The sequence below is a fragment of the Tachypleus tridentatus genome, chromosome 11 (genome assembly GCF_004210375.1).
Source record: "Tachypleus tridentatus isolate NWPU-2018 chromosome 11, ASM421037v1, whole genome shotgun sequence".
In the NCBI taxonomy this organism is placed as follows: domain Eukaryota; kingdom Metazoa; phylum Arthropoda; class Merostomata; order Xiphosura; family Limulidae; genus Tachypleus; species Tachypleus tridentatus.
In genome coordinates, this window is record NC_134835.1 from 3699974 (window position 1) to 3714599 (window position 14626).

The 14626-nt window shown below is 38.8% G+C and overlaps 2 protein-coding genes across 2 annotated transcripts; both read right to left on the reverse strand.

Moving 5' to 3' along the window:
• Positions 1–586: 586 nt before the first annotated feature.
• On the reverse strand, positions 587–1111 carry LOC143231410 (histone H3). The gene has a single exon (XM_076465949.1). It carries the CDS (start codon positions 1059–1061, stop codon positions 651–653), a length of 411 nt encoding a protein of 136 aa, XP_076322064.1. The 5' UTR covers positions 1062–1111; the 3' UTR covers positions 587–650.
• Positions 1112–13751: 12640 nt separating this feature from the next.
• LOC143231411 (histone H3) lies at positions 13752–14276 on the reverse strand. The gene has a single exon (XM_076465950.1). It carries the CDS (start codon positions 14224–14226, stop codon positions 13816–13818), a length of 411 nt encoding a protein of 136 aa, XP_076322065.1. The 5' UTR covers positions 14227–14276; the 3' UTR covers positions 13752–13815.
• Between the last annotated feature and the right edge of the window lie 350 nt (positions 14277–14626).

The following is a 14626-nucleotide window of genomic DNA, read 5'->3' on the forward strand; positions in this document are numbered from 1 at the left end:
TTACTATATAAGTAGATCGTCACAGTTAGGTTTTCTCTTATACCAGCATAACGATACGTTGTTGACAGTGTTCACTGTCGTAACCAGACGATGTTCGTCTTTCTAAGTAAGCTGAGTATGTGTAGTTCGTAAGCTATTGCCATTTCTTTTCAATATTCTTAACCTGAAAGGAATGTACCTACCTTCATAGATGTCGTTACACGGAAAGAGAAAATGAAAACAAACCAATACGACATTTTCTGCAGCACAATAATATATTTCGAAGGAGAACAAGAAAACACACCAACTTCGTAATATGAAATTTTATACTTCTCTCAGGCACATAACTAGACTAAATATCGAACATGCAGGGATTTTGAAAACTGTTTCATGCACGTCGAGTAAGTGTAATAATTTAAAAGGTTCCTTGATAAAGTAAAACGAAAGAATACTTAACTCACAAACTTTCGTAAGAGAAAAGACGGTTGCTGCTAAACTACAACTCCTTGCATTTCTTACGTGCAAATTCAACTTGAAAAGATGTATGTTACTAACATAGTACATGTAGTCATGATGTGTGCGAATGGCATACTCTTTGTTCAGGATGTGGTGGCCCTGAAAAGGGCCGTTTGTTTATTGGCGAGGGTAAGTTACAATACCTCTCTCTCCATTTAGGCTCGTTCCCCTCGAATTCTACGTGCGAGTTGGATGTCTTTCGGCATGATGGTCACCCTCTTTGCGTGAATGGCACACAGGTTAGTGTCTTCGAAGAGACCCACCAAGTACGCCTCACTGGCCTCCTGAAGAGCCATGACAGCAGAGCTCTGGAATCTAAGGTCAGTCTTGAAGTCCTGGGCAATTTCTCTCACCAGTCTCTGGAAAGGTAGTTTTCGAATGAGCAGCTCAGTTGACTTCTGGTATCGACGGATTTCACGGAGGGCTACTGTTCCTGGCCTGTAACGATGAGGTTTCTTTACACCTCCTGTTGCTGGAGCGCTCTTTCGGGCAGCTTTAGTGGCCAGTTGTTTTCTTGGTGCTTTTCCGCCCGTGGATTTTCTTGCAGTTTGTTTCGTGCGAGCCATAATTTCGTTTTGTCCGTGCTATATTACAAACGTACGTAGAACTACAATCCTACTACACTCTTCGACTTCCGTGCTAAGAATGATCATCGTTCGAAGGCGCTTTTTGTTTATCTTTTCAAACTTTGCGCTTTCCGTTCGAGAGAGCTTCTCATTGGTCGTGTTCCACCAATCATTGGACAGGACGCAGAGTCGAGACGCCATTGGACAAAGAGTTGTGATTCTCAATCCTAGTTTGCACCACTTTTGGTTTCTGAAGCAAAATTGGATTGTAATACTCAAACAAAACGGTATAGCAATACGTTACCAATATTCGAATGAAATATAATTCTTACTGATGGTACTTTCTTATCGTCTGAAAGATATGTGTAAGAATCTTTATTTTATTTTTATTTATTTTTTAATTTTATTTTACATAGTTACTCTGCTAGGACATATTTCCTTTCGAGAAGTACATGTACATTTTGTCCAGTCCACCAAGTAACCTCGTAAATATCTAGATGGAAGTTGTTTTCGGTAAAATAAATAATAATAATATGATCCAACACATTTCTTTGATGGTTATTATTTAGTTCTCAATAAATGTTTTCAGTTTCTATGGTCACAGTTTTGCTGTTCAACGTTAAGCGACGAGGAGCTTTCCGAGAGGGCCGCGCTAAGATTATATAGTGTTACCGATAGTGGTTGTTTTCGTTTTTTGAGCTGTTCGAGCAGAGATTATTCTTTAATATTCCTACATTTACGCCATGTCTGGAAGAGGAAAAGGTGGCAAGGGTCTCGGTAAAGGTGGAGCAAAACGTCATCGTAAGGTTCTCAGAGACAATATCCAGGGTATCACGAAACCAGCCATCAGACGTCTAGCTCGCAGAGGCGGTGTAAAGCGCATCTCTGGTCTCATCTACGAAGAAACCCGAGGTGTTTTGAAAGTTTTCTTGGAAAACGTAATCCGTGATGCTGTTACCTACACGGAGCACGCCAAAAGAAAGACTGTGACCGCCATGGACGTAGTGTATGCTCTGAAACGACAGGGTCGCACTCTGTACGGATTCGGAGGTTAAATATTCACTTTATAACAAAAAAACGGCCCTTTTCAGGGCCACCACCTCCTAATGAAGAGATACCACATTTTCGTACTTCTTATAATTCTCTCAAGTACACGTACAAGTACACAAATTCCTTACTAGCTAACTCCTTTTCACACAATACGATTTCTACATCCCTCACTCGGAAACGTTATATATATATCTGTTAAGTTAAGGATAAACATTATGCTTTGCAAATTAACTTTAGTGAAATAACTTATGTTATAAGAACTGGTAGTGCGTAATTAGGAATTGTTTGGTTAGTGTTCATTTCCAAGTTTACTCTGTGTGCATGTTACTTTATACATCATTTAGAGAAACAGGTAGATAAAATATGTTAGGGGTAAATCCCGTTATCTTATTAATAGAAATAACACTCGCCAATGAAGAAGCGTTACGCTTATTGAGTACACATACACTTAGAGAGACGAATGAATGTCTTGCTCAATTGTTAATTTCTATTCAAAAGATGAAAGTTGCAAGCTTATTAGATATCACTCTAAAGTTTTCTATCTCCGAAAAATGTGACTCTACAATAAAATATTCCTTAATTAATGATGTCAGAAAGGTCGACGAAGCCAAGAACACTGCGTTTCAAAACTGCATCGTTATTTCTATATATAAATATTATATATATTAATCAACTTTCAGAGGAAGTATAAAAAGAAATAAATTAACGATTCAAGGCATCTTATTGAAATCGAATATGTGTTATATGATTGTATCGACGAACACTAGTTTCGTTTCTCATTTGTCACGAACTCTCACCAGTTTGCTTTCAAACTGGCTTAGGTGGCCTGTAATCGTTTTGCTGTTTGAATATTCTTTGTAATGCACTGTTTACGATAATAAGGATCGAAAACAATTTCTGAATAAGGAATAGAAACTACTTTTCTCTGTTGTTCGGGAGAATTTCTTTGTAGCGTGGAACAAGCTTCTGCACTTAGCACTACCCAACATGAAATGACGACGTGTTAGAGACTGCCTCGTTTCTAACGTGATATTCCGATGATATAATGCTCTCTTACAAATACTCTACTTTCATTTGAGGGTGTGTGATATAGATATTCGATGTGAAATGTTTTGTTTACTTGAAACACTCTATGATGTGACTTGAGAAACGATTAGAAAAACTTCTGTATCCTAAAGAAGCTTCTCATTCGCACTGGTGCACGTTTTATGGTAAAAAATGCCACCATTGACGAATCGTGGATAGACGTATCTATAGAAGAAAGATCGAACTTTCGTTTAGTAGACCTTAGGAAAAATTTTGGAAATTCGAAACTTCTCAAAAGGAACCCAGAATTTTGTGAACAAACACAGCCGGATGATACGTTCAGACGCGAGAAATGGCGACCCCAGCTGACTTCTCTCAGTTAGATGAAGCTCTCAATTACGGCCGCTCTCTTTTACTTAAGGTCTTCACGTGCTTGTGCTCGTATTTTTCAACCGAGTAGAAAGATTAATAAATAAAAAAGCTTTAAAAATGGCTGATGCGACGGCGCCTACCACGGCTCCTTCTCCTAAGAAGGTGAGCAAACAAAAGCGAAAACCGAGAACGGCACCCGTACATCCTAAGGTATCCGAAATGGTAATCACTGCCATTACTTCTCTCAAAGAACGCGGAGGTTCTTCTCTCCAGGCTATCAAAAGTACATTGCTGCCAACTATAAACTCGACGTGGAGCGGATGAACCCTTTATCAAGAAGTATCTTCGATCAGCAGTGAATAGTGGCATTCTCACACAGACTAAAGGAAAAGGAGCTACGGGTTCCTTCAAGCTGAGTGCTCAAAAGAGCAAAGAGAAGGTGGTGAAAACCAAAGAAGAAAGAAGGAACGACTGCAAAGAAAAGTAAAGCCCCGAGTAAGCCCAAGAAAGTAGCTGAGAAGAAAGCAAAGACAGCTGCTAAAAAACCCAAGGCAAAACCAAAGAAAGTGGCGAAGCCAGCAAAGAAACCTGCAGCCAGTAAACCGAAAGCCCCCAAGAAGGCCAAAGCCGCCCCTAAAAAGGCTGCTTCCAAGAAGGTGGCAGGAAAGAAATAAGTAAGCTGCTTCTTTTCCAATTTTGTGTGATATCACAAAATCAACGGCCCTTTTCAGGGCCACCATCTCCTGATAAAGAGTTTGCCATATAAGTCGTTACAGAAAAACAAACAAAACACTCATTCCGTTCGTAACAACACTTGTTATATCGAGCGAGTGAAATGGTAAAAAATTTCTTAAAAACGTTTCATGCTCAGATTTGTAGTCTAACGAACGTTCGAGAAAAGAAAGTAATGTAGTGCGACTTTATTTATTTCTTCCCCTGGGCTGTTATAGATATGCTCGTTTTCAAATTATACTTAATGATTCGTAACTTTAGTTTAATTTCAATTAGTACTGCATTTAATTACATTTTAGTTTAATCACCCATATAAATTGTATGCCTCCTTACTAGTTAGTGAAGTGTACTGAGCCTTTCACAAATGTAATGGAGAAATCTATTCCGTATGCACATGCATATACGGCTGAATAGTGTGCCTTACTATTAGATTTACTAGTTATCAATAACTAATATGATTTATGCTCCTTAATAGAGACAATTTCTCTGTCCCTCAGACACTATTTCGTTTTCTCCCAAGCGCATGGATATTAAACATGTAATGGATGTCACTCTAAATGAAATAACTATTTCCGTGTATCTATTAACCCTCTGTCATTCTCTCTTTTTTGCTTTCTTAAATAATGAGTAGCTGTTATTTTCTTGTTATTATCATAATTATCTTGTACCTTTCGGTGACGACATGTATTGGCTGGGTGTGTATACGTTTGTTTGTTTGTCTGTCTTCATTCACTTAACTACAAACGAAAAATACTCACTGAGAGCATAGAGGTGGGAATGGAACAAAACTCTCTAATAATGTGTGTATTTCTACTCGCACGTTATAAGCATGGTTATAGAGAAAGCATGCTTGAACTGTTAATAGTGAAATAGATTCGATGTGACTTTCTCCTTTTCAAGATGTGGTGGCCCTGAAAAGGGCCGTTTGAATTGAAAAGAGAAGAAGAACACATTACTTTGAACTGGTGTACTTAGTCACAGCCTTGGTCCCTTCGGAGACGGCGTGTTTGGCCAATTCTCCAGGTAAAAGCAGACGCACTGCAGTTTGGATCTCCCGGCTCGTGATAGTTGATCGCTTGTTGTAGTGAGCCAGACGAGAAGCTTCGGCAGCAATTCTCTCGAAAATGTCGTTCACGAAGCTATTCATGATAGACATAGCTTTGCTGGAGATTCCAGTATCGGGATGGACCTGCTTGAGAACCTTGTAAATGTAAATACTGAAGCTCTCCTTCCTCCTCTTCTTTTGCTTTTTCTTGTCTCCAGCTCGTACGGCTTTTTGGGCCTTTCCGGCCTTCTTCACAGCTTTTCCAGACGCTTGTTGTGGAGGCATGTTGAAAAATAAACTTGGACCTAAACTAAACTAAACTAACGTGGCAGGGGTTCAGTTTAGAGAGAGAGAAATCGGAAGAGTTCTCTCCAACTGGGGTGTTCAGGAACTTTGTAGTTCCTCTTCGTCCCCTTTCGTGAATTGTTATTAGGATTAAGTGGTGGTTTTTTTTTTATTATTATTATTATTTAATAAATTAATTATCGTTATTATTCTTGACTTTTGGGTGGGGAATGTCTCACTAAATGGTCTTTTGGGTGGAGGCAAAGGTGGCAGTGGAAAGAAGGAAAGGTCGGGACCTGTCTCGAAAAGAAAAGTTGGTAGATGTGAACATGAATGTAATTCATTCAAGTTCAGATCAAATCAAACGGCCCGATTCTGGGTCTGGCAAAAGGTTGCCTGGGCTGGGATCTAGAAATCCAATGCCTGAAGATTTTGATGTGGGGAAACGGGAGTACCCTGAGAAAACCCACTTTCACCCGACAGGCGCCGAAAGTTTTGCCTGTCGTGTGCCCTGTACCTGAAAAAAAAAGGAATTCATGTTAATAACATAGTTTTATGTATTTAGACTCTTTGTTGAGTGGATTGTGATTCTTGAAATATGTTGTATGGTGATATGTATTTTGTTGGTGCACTTGATAATTTGTGTAGTGATGCCGTTAGTTTGTTTCTGTTTTCTGCTTTTCGATAATATTTCATAGAAAGTTCTGTTATTCTATCTCTTATAGTTGGTAAATTACTAATTTGGTGTAGATAATTTGTTGGTGTAAAAGATGGTAAACTGAATGCGGATTTTAATATTTTGTTTTGTTGCACTTGGATTTTTTGGAGTGTGTTGTTTGACATGTTGTATAGTTACTTGACATCCGTACTCTATTAGTGGACGGATGTAAGCCTTGTATATTTGTATAATGGTGTTCGGTGCGCATTTTGATTGTTTACCAGTTATAGTCTTTAGATATGAAATCCTTTTTCTTATTGATGAGTGTATATTGTTTATGTGTTTTTCCATGTTAGTTTTGTGTCGAAAGTGACGCCAAGGAATGTGATGTTTTGCTCATGTTGATGGTTGTGTTTCCAAGTGATAGATTTATTTTTCTAGATTTTTCTTTGCTTCTTTAGTTTTCTATAGAAGGTGATTGCTTGTGTTTTTGTCGGATTTAACACGACCCTCCACTTGTTGCTCCATGTTGAGACGTTGTTTAGTGATTCTTGTACGCGAGACATGGCCATTACTGGGTTTCTGGAGGTGCTCCAGATTGCGATGTCATCTGCGTATTGTGAATTGTGTGTGTATGTTAGATTTGGAAAAGGTATGTCACTGACGAAAATTATGTAAAGAAGTGGAGAGAGGACTGATCCTTGGGGCACTCCTGCCGTTATATTAAACAATTTGGATATGGTTTTATTGACTTTACTTGTGCTGTTCTATTGGTTAAAAAATTTGAAATCCATTTGACTATCGTAGGATTTATTTGTAGGTGGTTTAGTTTGTATATGATGGCATTGTGCCAAACGCTGTCGAATGCTTTTTTGACATCTAGGAATACCCCGATGGTTACTTGATTGTTGTTGTAAGCTTTGTATATTGATTCGGTGAGTCGTGTGAGGTGATCTGTTGTTTGTCTATTTTTCTGGAGGCATTTTGAGATTCTGGAAGGATGTTGTTTGATTCGCAAAATGGAGGAGACGGTTGGAGATAATTCTCTCCATCAGTTTGCCAAGGCAGCTTAACAGACTGATGGGGCGGAAATTATCTGGATTTGTTCTGTTAGTTTGTTTCTTGGGGATCGTTGTTATGATGGCTTTTTTCCATGTGTCAGGGTAATACCCTGTCGCTAATGAAATGTTCATGATGTTTGTGAGGTGTTGTAGTAGGAGAGTGGAACTTTTTTGAGAATAATATTTGTATTTGGTCATGTCCGGGGAAGTGTTCTTCAAGTTTTGATATTAATCTTTAGTTCGGTTATGGTTATTTTTCTATTGATTGAATTTGAGTATGCTTCTAGTGTCTCTCCGGGAAATCCTGGTGAGAATGAAGCTTGGTTTGCATTTATGTAGTTGTTGACATGGTGTTGGTGTTGTGTGTCGAAATCTACTGAGTTTAAATCGCTAAAAGCGGATTTGTAATAGTCAGCTAATAAGTCAGCTTTCTCTTCGTCCGTCCTTGCGATTTTATTGTTGTGTGTGATGTGTTGTAACATGTGATTTGTGTTTTTGTCTGACGCAATACTCTTGAATTTTTTCCAGAATTCTTTTGGGTTTTCTTGGTTTTTCTAAGTTTTGCAGAAGTTATGCCAATTGTTTTCTCTGACTTTTTTTAATTTCTTGTTTAATTTTTGTATTTGTTCTATTGATTTCTGTTTTAATGTGTGGATCACGTGTGATGTAGTGTATTCGTCGTAATTGTCTGCGTTTGATTATTAGTGCGTGAATTTCTGGTGTTAGAGTCCATTGAATAAGTGATTGTTTTCTTTTGATTTAGGAATTGTGTTTTTTGTGGCTTTCTTTATGGCTTCTGTAATTTGATCAACATATTTGTCTAGTTCTGTTTTGTTGTTTACATGTTCGATTGGGTGGGGTAGGTATGAGTCCAGAGAGGCATTAAAAGTGAGCCAGTCTGTTTCAGTGTAGGTGTATGCGGAAGGAGTCACGTACGCCACAGCCGGGTGGCGCGGGTGAATCATACATGACACCGGGAAGTGGTCACTGGTGATTTCATCATGCACTTTAAAGTTAGATATTCTATTAACCATGTCCTTGGGTGCGATGATGAAATCGAGTACATCATATGAGCCGTTAGCGGCTGAGAAGTGTGTAGGTGTATTGTCATTAATTAAGTGCATTTTATTGCTAGAAATAAATTTTTTATGCAGGATCCTCTGCGTGTGTCTCTGTTACCCCTTAATTCTGTGTGCGGTGAATTAAAGTCTCCAATGATAATTGGTTTGGGTTTTCGATTAACACATTTTGAAGGAAGTTAATGTCGATATTTTTGGTTGGTGAGCAATATATGGCTAGAATCGGAATAGTTAGCCGGTTGTTAAAGTGTATATTACAGAAAATGGTCTCATTAATGTCAGATTTAAATGAATCTTCTATCGAGATTAGATGCGATATTTTTGTACTAAAGTAAGTTATTATACCTCTGTTGTTTTCTGAGTGAGGTATGTTGTGTGAGATGAATCCGGGGATTGTGGTGTTTTGTTTCTCTGTGCAAAGTGTTTCTGAAATGATGATTATGTTGGCGTTTATATGTTTGTTTATGTTGTATATTTCTAACCTTTTGTCTTTAAGATTTCCTTGGCAGTTGATGTGTAAGATTTTAATGTGTTGTATCATTGTGTTGTTTTATTTCCCTCGCGTGAATTTTGAGTGAAAGATGATGTGGTTTCAGGTGAGGGAGGTTAAAATAGTGACTTGCAAGGCTGCAAACAGCCTTGAGTGACTCGTGCCTCGATTCGAATGAAGGGAGATCACTCAATTCTATCAGCATTGCTAGCAAGTTTGTGGTGAAATCTGTTGGGTTAAATGCTTGTGTTGTTTTTGGGCGTGTTGCGTCCGCGTAAGTACGTGTTGGTTGAGGTTGAGCGTGTTTGATTTGCGAGTCGGTTGGAGTAAAACTTGGACCTAAAACTAAACTAAACTAACGTGGCAGGGTTCAGTTTAGAGAGAGAGAAACTGAAGAGTTCTCTCTCCAACTGGGGTGTTCAGGAACTTTGTAGTTCCTCTTCGTCCCCTTTCGTGAATTGTTATTAGGATTAAGTGGTGGTTTTTTTATTATTATTATTATTTTAATAAATTAATTATCGTTATTATTCTTGACTTTTTTGGGTGGGGAATGTCTCACTAAATGGTCTTTTGGGTGGAGGCAAAGGTGGCAGTGGAAAGAAGGAAAGGTCGGGACCTGTCTCGAAAAGAAAAAGTTGGGTAGATGTGAACATGAATGTAATTCATTCAAGTTCAGATCAAATCAAATGGCCTGATTCTGGGTCTGGCAAAAAGGTTGCCTGGGCTGGGATCTAGAAATCCAATGCCTGAAGATTTTGATGTGGGGGGAAACGGGAGTACCCCGAGAAAACCCACTTTCACACGACAGGCGCCGAAAGTTTTGCCTGTCGTGTGCCCTGTACCTGAAAAAAAAGGAATTCATGTTAATAACATAGTTTTATGTATTTAAACTCTTTGTTGAGTGGATTGTGATTCTTGAAATATGTTGTATGGTGATATGTATTTTGTTGGTGCACTTGATAATTTGTGTAGTGATGCCGTTAGTTTGTTTCTGTTTTCTGCTTTTCGATAATATTTCAGAGAAAGTTCTGTTATTCTGTCTCTTATAGTTGGTAAATTACTAATTTGGTGTAGATAATTTGTTGGTGTAAAAGATGGTAAACTGAATGCGGATTTTAATATTTTGTTTTGTTGCACTTGGATTTTTTTGGAGTGTGTTGTTTGACATGTTGTATGTTACTTGACATCCGTACTCTATTAGTGGACGGATGTAAGCCTTGTATATTTGTATAATGGTGTTCGGTGCGCATTTTGGTTGTTTTCCAGTTATAGTCTTTAGATATGAAATCCTTTTTCTTATTGATGAGTGTATATTGTTTATGTGTTTTTTCCATGTTAGTTTTGTGTCGAAAGTGACGCCAAGGAATGTGATGTTTTTGCTCATGTTGATGGTTGTGTTTCCAAGTGATATATTTATTTTTCCTAGATTTTTTCTTTGCTTCTTTAGTTTTCTATAGAAGGTGATTGCTTGTGTTTTTGTCGGATTTAACACGACCCTCCACTTGTTGCTCCATGTTGAGACGTTGTTTAGTGATTCTTGTACGCGAGACATGGCCATTACTGGGTTTCTGGAGGTGCTCCAGATTGCGATGTCATCTGCGTATTGTGAATTGTGTGTGTATGTTAGATTTGGAAAAGGTATGTCACTGACGAAAATTATGTAAAGAAGTGGAGAGGAGGACTGATCCTTGGGGCACTCCTGCCGTTATATTAAATAATTTGGATATGGTTTTATTGACTTTTACTTGTGCTGTTCTATTGGTTAAAAAATTTGAAATCCATTTGACTATCGTAGGATTTATTTGTAGGTGGTTTAGTTTGTATATGATGGCATTGTGCCAAACGCTGTCGAATGCTTTTTTGACATCTAGGAATACCCCGATGGTTACTTGATTGTTGTTGTAAGCTTTGTATATTGATTCGGTGAGTCGTGTGAGGTGATCTGTTGTTTGTCTATTTTTTCTGGAGGCATTTTGAGATTCTGGAAGGATGTTGTTTGATTCGCAAAATGGAGGAGACGGTTGGAGATAATTCTCTCCATCAGTTTGCCAAGGCAGCTTAACAGACTGATGGGGCGGAAATTATCTGGATTTGTTCTGTTAGTTTGTTTCTTGGGGATCGTTGTTATGATGGCTTTTTTCCACGTGTCAGGGTAATACCCTGTCGCTAATGAAATGTTCATGATGTTTGTGAGGTGTTGTAGTAGGAGAGTGGAACTTTTTTGAGAATAATATTTGGTATTTGGTCATGTCCGGGGAAGTGTTCTTCAAGTTTTGATATTCATCTTTAGTTCGGTTATGGTTATTTTTCTATTGATTGAATTTGAGTATGCTTCTAGTGTCTCTCCGGGAAATCCTGGTGAGAATGAAGCTTGGTTTGCATTTATGTAGTTGTTGACATGGTGTTGGTGTTGTGTGTCGAAATCTACTGAGTTTAAATCGCTAAAAGCGGATTTGTAATAGTCAGCTAATAAGTCAGCTTTCTCTTCGTCCGTCCTTGCGATTTTATTGTTGTGTGTGATGTGTTGTAACATGTGATTTGTGTTTTGTCTGACGCAATACTCTTGAATTTTTTCCAGAATTCTTTTGGGTTTTTCTTGGTTTTTCTAAGTTCTTGCAGAAGTTATGCCAATTGTTTTCTCTGACTTTTTAATTTCTTGTTTAATTTTTGTATTTGTTCTATTGATTTCTGTTTTAATGTGTGGATCACGTGTGATGTAGTGTATTCGTCGTAATTGTCTGCGTTTGATTATTAGTGCGTGAATTTCTGGTGTTAGAGTCCATTGAATAAGTGATTGTTTTCTTTTGATTTAGGAATTGTGTTTTTTGTGGCTTTCTTTATGGCTTCTGTAATTTGATCAACATATTTGTCTAGTTCTGTTTTGTTGTTTACATGTTCGATTGGGTGGGGTAGGTATGAGTCCAGAGAGGCATTAAAAGTGAGCCAGTCTGTTTCAGTGTAGGTGTATGCGGAAGGAGTCACGTACGCCACAGCCGGGTGGCGCGGGTGAATCATACATGACACCGGGAAGTGGTCACTGGTGATTTCATCATGCACTTTAAAGTTAGATATTCTATTAACCATGTCCTTGGGTGCGATGATGAAATCGAGTACATCATATGAGCCGTTAGCGGCTGAGAAGTGTGTAGGTGTATTGTCATTAATTAAGTGCATTTTATTGCTAGAAATAAAATTTTTTATGCAGGATCCTCTGCGTGTGTCTCTGTTACCCTTAATTCTGTGTGCGGTGAATTAAAGTCTCCAATAATAATTGGTTTGGGTTTACGATTAACACATTTTGAAGGAAATTAATGTCGATATTTTTGGTTGGTGAGCAATATATGGCTAGAATCGGAATAGTTAGCCGGTTGTTAAAGTGTATGTTACAAAAATGGTCTCATTAATGTCAGATTTAAATGAATCTTCTATCGAGATCTTCTTCGAAACTTGGACCAAATTCAGTCAGCGTTTAAATTGCGCGCTGCAGGATTGAAAAGTAGCCAATAGCATTTTGGTTTGCGAACTCGATAGCTGTCGCGAGAAGCGCGGCCGTCACAGGCGACTCAATATACGTCGTTCAATCCTACAAAGTTGATAAAACTAAGTGAGTGAACAGCGTAATAGTCACAATACGTATTCATTCCACATAGTGAGTATCGTGTTTTACTGTCTATTTTTCGTTCTTAGTTTCAGAGAAAACTAAGGGAAAATGTCTGGGCGAGGCAAAGGTGGCAAAGTGAAGGCCAAGGCTAAATCCCGTTCAAGCAGAGCTGGACTCCAGTTTCCAGTCGGGCGTATACATCGTCTCCTTCGAAAAGGAAACTATGCCGAGCGAGTAGGAGCTGGAGCACCCGTCTACCTCGCTGCTGTCTTGGGTACCTGGCTGCTGAAGTTTTGGAGTTAGCAGGTAACGCTGCACGTGATAACAAGAAGACTAGGATCATCCTCGTCACTTGCAACTTGCCATTCGTAATGACGAAGAACTCAACAAGTTGCTACAGGGTGTTACTATCGCCCAGGGAGGCGTTCTGCCAAACATTCAGGCTGTCTTATTGCCCAAGAAGACCGAAAAGAAGTAAGTCGGTAAATATTAACAATATATAAAACGGCCCTTTCAGGGCCACCACCTCCTGATGGAGAGATAGTACAGTTCCTTCGCCATACATCTCGTGTTAATAATTTTCACAGAACACGCAACAAAGGCGTGTCTCTTGTGTACGACAAACCTTATTATCCCACCTTCCATAATACATAAATAAATAAATAATCATAAAACAAAAACGTTTTAATACGATTCATTATAGTACTTACTATATAAGTAGATCGTCACAGTTAGGTTTTCTTATACCAGCATAACGATACGTTGTTGACAGTGTTCACTGTCGTAACCAGACGATGTTCGTCTTTCTAAGTAAGCTGAGTATGTGTAGTTCGTAAGCTATTGCCATTTCTTTTCAATATTCTTAACCTGAAAGGAATGTACCTACCTTCATAGATGTCGTTACACGGAAAGAGAAAATGAAAACAAACCAATACGACATTTTCTGCAGCACAATAATATATTTCGAAGGAGAACAAGAAAACACACCAACTTCGTAATATGAAATTTTATACTTCTCTCCAGGCACATAACTAGACTAAATATCGAACATGCAGGGATTTTGAAAACTGTTTCATGCACGTCGAGTAAGTGTAATAATTTAAAAGGTTCCTTGATAAAGTAAAACGAAAGAATACTTAACTCACAAACTTTCGTAAGAGAAAAGACGGTTGCTGCTAAACTACAACTCCTTGCATTTCTTACGTGCAAATTCAACTTGAAAAGATGTATGTTACTAACATAGTACATGTAGTCATGATGTGTGCGAATGGCATACTCTTTGTTCAGGATGTGGTGGCCCTGAAAAGGGCCGTTTGTTTATTGGCGAGGGTAAGTTACAATACCTCTCTCTCCATTTAGGCTCGTTCCCCTCGAATTCTACGTGCGAGTTGGATGTCTTTCGGCATGATGGTCACCCTCTTTGCGTGAATGGCACACAGGTTAGTGTCTTCGAAGAGACCCACCAAGTACGCCTCACTGGCCTCCTGAAGAGCCATGACAGCAGAGCTCTGGAATCTAAGGTCAGTCTTGAAGTCCTGGGCAATTTCTCTCACCAGTCTCTGGAAAGGTAGTTTTCGAATGAGCAGCTCAGTTGACTTCTGGTATCGACGGATTTCACGGAGGGCTACTGTTCCTGGCCTGTAACGATGAGGTTTCTTTACACCTCCTGTTGCTGGAGCGCTCTTTCGGGCAGCTTTAGTGGCCAGTTGTTTTCTTGGTGCTTTTCCGCCCGTGGATTTTCTTGCAGTTTGTTTCGTGCGAGCCATAATTTCGTTTTGTCCGTGCTATATTACAAACGTACGTAGAACTACAATCCTACTACACTCTTCGACTTCCGTGCTAAGAATGATCATCGTTCGAAGGCGCTTTTTGTTTATCTTTTCAAACTTTGCGCTTTCCGTTCGAGAGAGCTTCTCATTGGTCGTGTTCCACCAATCATTGGACAGGACGCAGAGTCGAGACGCCATTGGACAAAGAGTTGTGATTCTCAATCCTAGTTTGCACCACTTTTTGGTTTCTGAAGCAAAATTGGATTGTAATACTCAAACAAAACGGTATAGCAATACGTTACCAATATTCGAATGAAATATAATTCTTACTGATGGTACTTTCTTATCGTCTGAAAGATATGTGTAAGAATCTTTATTTTATTTTTATTTATTTTTT

What these genes read in the sequence shown, in the direction of transcription:
- LOC143231410 (XM_076465949.1), bottom strand. Translation starts at nt 1,061, where the DNA reads ATGGCTCGCACGAAACAAACTGCAAGAAAATCCACGGGCGGAAAAGCA.
- LOC143231411 (XM_076465950.1), bottom strand. Translation starts at nt 14,226, where the DNA reads ATGGCTCGCACGAAACAAACTGCAAGAAAATCCACGGGCGGAAAAGCA.